The 8,805-nt window shown below is 44.0% G+C and overlaps 1 protein-coding gene across 3 annotated transcripts in view; it reads left to right on the forward strand.

Moving 5' to 3' along the window:
• Positions 1-8,805, forward strand: part of LOC110526770 (DNA nucleotidylexotransferase-like) — a 175,549-nt gene that overhangs the window by 140,231 nt on the left and 26,513 nt on the right. For 2 of the 3 annotated variants that reach the window (XM_036982611.1, XM_036982605.1), the window contains exons 9-10: positions 5,825-6,079; positions 6,755-7,006. In XM_036982611.1, the coding sequence (XP_036838506.1) occupies positions 5,825-6,079; positions 6,755-6,940 (441 nt within the window). In that variant the 3' untranslated portion in view covers positions 6,941-7,006. Of the gene's footprint in view, positions 1-5,824; positions 6,080-6,754; positions 7,007-8,805 lie in introns of those variants that run through there. The other variant, XM_021607961.2, reaches the window with a different exon arrangement.

The raw sequence follows: 8,805 nt of genomic DNA on the forward strand, positions 1-8,805 counted from the left end.
AAAAGAAATATCAGTCTCCTCAGAGATAGAAGGTTACAGAGTGGTTAGTTACTCTTTACCAAGATCAATAGTAAAAAAAAAAAAGCACAGCACCGTGGTATTTGGATTATGGCATCCTCAACGGTTTTAAGACATCGAGTGGAGTTTCGAGTTTCACTTCAGTAAAGGTTGGAGTGTGGAGTTACGGTAAAGGTTGACTCTACCTTAGAGTCTGTTTTATTATAAAGGTCAATTCTACTTCCTTGCATCCTTGAAATGTCAAGACATCAAACTAATAGTTGAAAAGAGCTTAAAACCCTTGATAGCAGCTTACTCAGTGCTGACAAAGAACAAATGTTTTGTCTCCCACAAGGTAGGAAAATTGTGATTCCTCCCCCCACCATCCTAGTGCACACAAACTACCGCAACGACAGAGAATGATGTGCCTAACCCTCTTAAACATAACTGAAATCATTCTTTTCAGACACAGAATTTTCAGAAAAAGGATGAAAATAATGATCACAAAGTACAATAGACAAAGATTACGAAAGTCTATCCCCTGTTTGTGGAGTTGAGGGTAATAAGAGCAGAGGAGAAGACGAGGGCCGAGACGAATTGGGTTCGTGACCTGTACAGTGTGGAGAGGGAGAAAATGATTGGAGGAGAGGATGATTACAGAGCCAAGTGCATATGAGTTGACACGTAAGGAGGCAATATAATAAAATTCACACCAATATCGGGGGCCTTGGTAAAGGAAAATTATTACAATTTGGCCTTAGTTTATACAGTTTGAGAGAGTGAGAGAGAGAGAGAGAAGTGAAACAGCGAGGGAGGGAGGGGGGGAGGGAGGGAGGGGGAGGGATGGGGTGGGCTGAGACAGTCATCCCTCCTCAATGGATGTCGCGTTGGAGAGGCTAAAAAGAGAGGAGTGTTTGATGAAGAGCAGGGCTGCGGGTCTTGCTGCAGGCCTCTCTTTGTCATCGCTGCCTGTGTTTAAAAATACATCACCCTCCCTCCTTCCACCCCTTCCATCCGCCCCAGCCTTCATTTTCTTCAGAAGGCCATCCTGCTGATAATTACCTCCTATGCTAACGTGTGCCCTCTTATGCACGCACGCACACACACACACACACACACACACACACACACACACACACACACACACACACACACACACACACACACACACACACACACACACACACACACACACACACACACAGGTCTAAGGTCTACAAAACTTGCTGATGGTTACTGCTGGTTCTTCCCACCCTTGGGAGAAGAGAGGGGAGGGTGGGAAGGAACTTCCCCATAATGGGTCCCTTGGCATGGCGGAAGAATGTGACGAGTCCACGGGGAAGGAACACCAGAGACCGTGATTAAGTGGAGGTAGCAGAGGTTGACTCTAAGTCGTGTAACCTTGTCATCTGTGATCTGGTCCTCCGGGGGCCACATGTCTTTGCCGAGGCCGAATATCATGGCCATTTTTTCAACTTTAGCCTGGGGGAGGTAAAAAATACATCTATCTTGAAATGTCCTTGTTAAAAGGGGCTTCATCATTTTTTCTGTTGGTTATGAAAGTATAACTTGGGGGCACGTGCAAGCTCAGCCAGACTTTTCTATAGTAGATGGATGAGATGCAGCTATTTGCCCTGGTAATAGCAACAGAGAACGTGAGAGAGCGATGCCTCATCCGCCATACACTAATCATCCACTCTAACTGTCCGGGTGGTGGTTGTAGATTAATTGCCGTGGTAGTACACGCTTGCTATTTTTCACCTTCCTAACACAGAAGGCTATCATGTCCTACCACCAGCGGGTGAGCAAAGTTTGCCGCTTATGACGAGATTTGCATCTCTGGTGAGTTGATTTGCATCTAAAAGCAGGCGCCCCACCAGTAAGGCCGGTGAGCAAGTCTGCTGTCGGCACACCAGAATCGTATCGGAAGGCCACCTGCCTGCTGCTTGCTCGTTGCTAACTGGCTAAATTGAGTACTGATGTAATGATATTATATGATTATGGATATATTGGACCAGGGGCTGCATGAATTAGTTATGTTGTGGGATTTGAGTCACGTAAGCTGAAAACTGTGAGGTTAGGACCTGTATGTACGGTAGATTTGCCTTCTGGTTGAATAACTCATTCAATGAGAGACTATGACCGATCACCATGATACTGGGGTTATTGGAAAGTCAGGGACATTTTTGGGGTTTAATAAAATCACAATCGATGCAGCCCAGTCGGCAGTCGTTTATTCACTGTCCCGCTATATTTAGAATGGTGAAGTTATGGTTTGGCGTGGCATTTTATTTCCATGACAATTTCCAAATGTCCACTAGGGGCAACACGAGTGCCTGTTACCATCTAGTAGGCTCGCAACAAGCTAGCGCAATGGGGATGAGGTTGAGGGTGGGCTTAAACCGCAAGCTATGGCTCCAAGCATTGAGGGTTTAATCCCAGTACAAAAGTTAATAATATTGTAACTTTTGTATATCTGTTTTAACCCTATCCCAAACCTTAAACCTAACCTTATGTCTCCATTTGCTATGGATGTTGTGTTGCCTAAAAGAGAACTGCAGCTGATTTTTTAAAACTTGTACTGACATTGGATGAACACACACGCACACACACACACGCACACGCACACACACACACACACACACACACACACACACACACACACACACACACACACACACACACACACACACACACACACACACACACACACACACACACACACATCCCTCCCCCCACAAACACACACATACTGACTTAAAAAAAAATGATTCACTTTAATTTCAGCAATCAGACCGGACCGTTCCGGTAAAGCTCTGAATCAAAGGAAAACACGGTTCAAACACAGCCTGCTAACACACGCTAATCTGGGGCTTGAAGGGAGGGTTTGAAGTCTCTCGCTCTGAGTCAGAGCGGATATGACATTAGATCACAGCAGCCCGTGTCCTGTCGCCGCCGTGACCGCCTCTCGCTTTGTCCTCTGGGGCATGTGGCCAGGGTGGCAGCCTGCTTGTCAGCTGTTTGTCACACACTTGAAAAGTACGAAACCAAATAAATAATCAAATAAGAAAAAACGCTGACCTTTTAGATCACATTTGACAAGCCACACAACTGCGTTTGTGTTGTTGTTTTCTCTCTCTCCGAAAGGCACAGCTTAACTTCCTTCAAAGATGAACTCCCTGCAACACGTCCGCCTCTGTAATTCCCTCTGTAAACAGTTATGGCGAAATAAGCTTACTTTGGGATGCTTGCTGACATTACCTGCTGTGTAGGAGATGATTACAGCGCTGCGTTGCGCTAAACAGCCCTCAGCGCTGCCGAGAGACGGAAACTTTTAAGACGTCCCCTTTTTTTAACGGTGGATTTGTGCATGTGTGGCCGGAGGCTTCATTAAATGAAGGGCCCCCGTGTTCAGACACTTAATGGTCTGTAAAACTGTTGCCTACTCATTAATCCTTTGGCTCAAGGCATCCTTAGTGATTCAAAGCTCAAAAGGAAGGAAATGTACAGCCAGAAAGGGACAGAAATATCTAGTGGTGTATGAATAAGTGGCCTACATTAAAGCGTTTTAAAAGATGTATGTTTCTCTTCATCAACCGACTTGTGACAGGAAATTGCCTAGGCTATACATTTTGATGTAAGATTGTTTTTAACCCGTATTTAAGTCATATTACAGCTGCTTTTGCTTCATAATCCATGTGGAATGTAGGTAGTGAGGATGTTGGTAGTGTGAACGATCTTGTATTCAGTATGTGGAATGTAGGTAGTGAGGATGTTGGTAGTGTGAACGATCATGTATTCAGTATGCGGAATGTAGGTAGTGAGGATGTTGCTAGTGTGAACGATCATGTATTCAGTATGTGGAATGTAGGTAGTGAGGATGTTGGTAGTGTGAACGATCATGTATTCAGTATGTGGAATGTAGGTAGTGAGGATGTTGGTAGTGTGAACGATCATGTATTCAGTATGTGGAATGTAGGTAGTGAGGATGTTGGTAGTGTGAACGATCATGTATCCAGTATGTGAAAGAGTTGGAGGATTTTTAATCTGTTCCTATCCTAGTGGGAAGTGAATGGTTGGTTCTTGGTTCTGACGACAAGCTGATTGGCGCCTGAAGCTAATAAGGGGAGCAGAGGCGTCAGGGACGAGGGGCAGGGGGCGAGGACAACTTCTCTGAGCACAGTCCCTGGGCATCCCGTGTGGCTCAGTTGGTAGAGCATGGCGCTTTCAATGCCAGGGTCGTGGGTTCAGTGGACCAGTAGAAACATGTATGCACTCACTACTGTAAGTCTCTCTGGATAAGAGCCTCTGCTAAATGACCAAAATGTTAATGTTCCTCCAATGTCATCAGTTAATGACTCAGTCGTCATCTCCTCTCCCAATGCCCTCTGGGAAACGCTGTTTCCTTTTGATGAAGTAGGGCGACGCAGTCGAACAAGTTCGGAAAGAACCGGCTCAGTAGTGTTTGTCTCTTGATTGACCTCAGTCTCTTGGTTGGACAGGAGGAGTGGTTATAGCTGCACTTTCTCCTGCCATTATTGCTCTTCAAGGGGCAATCAGGAGTTGTTACATCCAATAACATGTACCCATTGAATCTTAAAGATTATAGCTTATAAATGCCTCATGAGCTTAGTTCAACTGTCCTTCCCCGTCTGAACCCAAAATATAAGCTTGTATTACTCTAATGTTTGTGATCAAAGAAAAACAGCAAGGATACATGCCTCAAAACATGGGTAGAACTGTCATTTTGATTTTGTGGATGGTCAATGCTTGAATTCATAGCTATGTCTATGAATTTGAGAGTGGTTCAATTTATCCAGCCTCATCCCTCAGCTTTTGACCAAACAAGGGGTGGCGAGGCCGCTTTGCTATTATTTCTACTGCTGATTGCCGTTTTAAGAAGAGCCTGGCAGATTTATGGGCAGCAAGAGGAACACAGCATCCCCACAATTACTGTGGGTGCTGGAATTAAATTGACAATTTGTAATGTTAATCTCTTTAGCGCTCCTGGACTTGGGGAAGCTACATAACCACCCGGGCCAAAGCCCAGAGGAAATCAATCCTCTTCCTGCTACTGCCTTACTCTCCACTATCTGTCCCCCATCTCATCTGATCTACTCAGCTCCCGCTCTCCCTTTTCTCTTATCCAACCGTATCTCTCCTCATATATCTCTTTCTTCTCTGTTGTCATCCCCCAACCATCTTCCTCTTTCTATCTATATCTCCCACTCTCTCTTTCTCTAGCATCTCTCACCCAATTCTCTCTCTCTCTCTCTCTCTCTTTCTTTCTCTCTCTCTCTCTCTCTCTCCCTCTCCCTCTCTCTTACTTTCTTTCCTTCCGCTTAAAAGGGATGTCTTACTTGGGAGTGATTCTATTTTCCATGAAGTGGAACCGTGTGCCAGTGAGTCAGACTGGACCCCTATTGTTCGAGATTTTGAAGGTTGTTATTTAGTTGGGATCTCACAGTTGGCTTATTTAACACAGTGGCAGACCATAAACTGGTGGCAGGTCTAGACATCTGTTTCCAATGGTTCCAGATGTTTCATGTTACTTGGCTTACCTAACAGCCCTGTGATTAAACTTGCTTGATTTTCAGGCAATTTTTACTTTGATATTTGCATAATGATATGCTTCTACTGCGAGGCTATATAGAAATGTGCAAATTCACAACTCAATATTCATAATAAAATACACCAGGCACTGAAGTACAGTAGCAGCATAAAATGTACAATGTCAATACCTATATTACATTTATAATGTCAATATTTATTTTATTATATAACAGTGCCTCTATGTCCACAATTATTAATATTATCTCCTCACAAGGGCATTCTGCTATACTGTGAGCACCAGGGCTCCACCGTTGACATGAGCAAGCTGCCTAGTCGCAGGTTCGAGGCCATGGACCACTTCGAGAAGTGCTTCCTGATCCTGAGACTGGAGGAGGGACAGATGGAGGGGGATGGAGGGCTGCAGAAGGACCCAGGGGAGAGCAGGGGCTGGAGGGCCGTACGGGTGGACCTGGTGGCCCCACCTGTTGACCACTATGCCTTTGCCCTCCTGGGCTGGACCGGCTCCAGGGTAGGCATGGATCAAATTCATGTAAAAAATTTATGTGGACGCCAAGACATCCACATTCATTCCTCCATTGACTAAAACCATAACAAAAACAAGCTTGGTGGAGATTTCCTTATTCAATCTTGTTCTGAGGGCAACGATTCACATTTGTTTCTGCTCCCGAGGCAGAGCTGCTCTCAGGACACGTTTGAATAAGGAAAAATTCAATTTGGGGGAAAAAAATGATCCAATTCACATAGTGCTCGACAGAGTAGTCAATAACCAAAAAAAAAAAACATTGATGATGAGAAATACATACATAGCAATGGGAAGTAGGGGTGCTGAGGGTGCCGCATTACCCCCTGAAAAATCTGAATTAAAAACAAATCTAAATTTAAAAAAAGTAACAATAAAAATGCATTATAAAATTCACTGAATTTGTGTACTGTTCCTTTTCTAGTCCTGCATGAGCGGACTGATATAGCCGTCTGTAGCGGCTATAAAAATTGCAGCACCCCCACAACCCAAACATCATCCCGCAGCTATGAATGAATACATAGCTAAATCCCAGGAACTGATCTAATATGGCAGACGTCTTGCTGTTGAGGAATAAAGTAACCCGAGGGTGGCGGAAAAGGGAGATAAATGAAATGAAAAAGGATAAGAAGAGATATGAATTGTGATTATATTCTTCCACAGCAGTTTGAGAGAGATCTGAGGAGGTTTGCCAGGAAGGAGAGGGGGATGAGTCTTGACAACCACGCCCTGTATGACAAAACCAAGGTACTGTGTGTTCCTTCAGATAGAGTGCAACAAGAATACAAGGTGCAGCCATTTGTTATAGGCCAGTTCTGTCCCAGCTGTGGTGATGGGGCGGCAGGATAGCCTAGTGGTTAGAGCGTTGGACTAGTAACCGGAAGGTTGCAAGTTCAAACCCCCGAGCTGACAAGGTACAAATCTGTCGTTCTGCCCCTGAACAGGCAGTTAACCCACTGTTCCTAGGCTGTCATTGAAAATAAGAATTTGTTCTTAACTGACTTGCCTAGTTAAATAAAGGTACAAAAAAAAAAAAAAAAAAATGCTCAATATATCTTTACTATTTTTAAAGTCACCTAGTGTTGTGCAAGTACAGTAGCTGTGCCTGTATTTCTGTGTGCTTTTGCAAACGTATTGAAAACATGTGGAAACCAAGCTTGAGCTTATTCTGAGAGTAAACTGAACGAGAGCAGCAACTCCATGAAGTCATTCAAATTTCCCCTCACTTGATCCTGGTAGAGAGAGAGAGAGAGAGAGAGCAGTCCTTGCACTGCATTGTACTGAGTAAAAACGTCAATCTGTGGTTTTGTGCAGAGTGCAGTTTCAGGTGGGATTTGCACAAAAGTTTAGCCTCCACACACAGTGCGTGTTTATGAATTTAGGTGGTGAATTACAGCAAAGCCCTTGTCCTCAAAGGTTATTGGAGGGATTAGGCTTGGGTGTTAGAATGCGTGGGCTGGGAATACACAGACACATTATCTTAAAATATTTGATGCCTCCTCTGAGTGAGCAGAAACTCGATATTGGCGTGAGGACAAACTTTTTTTTTGCTTGCTGTGAGGGGCCATGATGCACCACACACACGCACGTGCACGTACATACGAAGCCACGCACACAGAAAAAAACACACATGCACAAACACGCGTGCGTACAAATGCACACGCAGACAGATGCATGCATGCACGCACATCAGCAATACACACACCCATTCCCGAAATACACACTAAAACAAGAAGCAATCTAAAATAATCAGCTTTGCCGTTGTAAGTGAATAAAATCCTTCGAAACAGTTTAATTTTATCAGGTAGAAGCTTGCTAGGCGAAGTTAATTTCGCTGGGAAGCACAAGGTTCATTTACACATTTCAGAATGTATTCAATTGCGTCTCCGTTATATTCGTTTACATCTCGTTAGACTTCATCACATTAACCCCTCACTTGCCCACACAGCCAGACCTTATTACACTCAGTTTAAGGACAATATCCCCTTTGTTTGGATTCACAGAGGGATACTATTATTGCTCTGTTACTACTGCACTATAAGCTACATACTATGGTGTGAAGTTGTGGTAGATACATTTTGAATAAGTGTGCTTCATTTTTCAACCACTTAAAAGGGAAACTTCAAAATGTTTCAACTTCATATTCATATTCATCATCTCCAGCACCACCCCAACATCATCAACCAATTAGTAGACAATTAGAAGGCAATTAGTAGGCAATGCCTACTCATGATTGGTTAAAATCACATGATGCACACAACTGACGTCATTGGAAACACTTATCTTTCTCTATATATTTTTTACTACAAAACGTAGAAACCATTTTCACATATGTTGATGTTGGGGTGGTGCTGGAGATGATGAATATGAAGTTGAAACATTTTGAAGTGTCTCTTTAAGTGTTTGAACAATAAAACACACACATTCAAAATATATCTTTCCCTTTAAGGATCATCCTAAAGCTTACCCTAAAATGTATCTCGTCTCATGTACATTTACAGGGGCGGCGGGGGGGGGGGGGGGGGGGGGGGGGCATCTTGAGGAGTGAGTGGAGCGGGACAGGGGTGCCAGGAATGTCACTGACCTGTCACCACAATGTTCCCATAACCCCCTCCCTGGGGAACAGGGGTCAGGACATAAAGAGAGCAGGGTGGCAGCTTCATGACACATATTGTACAGACGCTGCCATCTCAGATGTTGTTTATTCAAACACA

This window comes from Oncorhynchus mykiss, chromosome 1, assembly GCF_013265735.2.
Source record: "Oncorhynchus mykiss isolate Arlee chromosome 1, USDA_OmykA_1.1, whole genome shotgun sequence".
NCBI classification, from domain to species: Eukaryota; Metazoa; Chordata; class Actinopteri; order Salmoniformes; family Salmonidae; genus Oncorhynchus; species Oncorhynchus mykiss.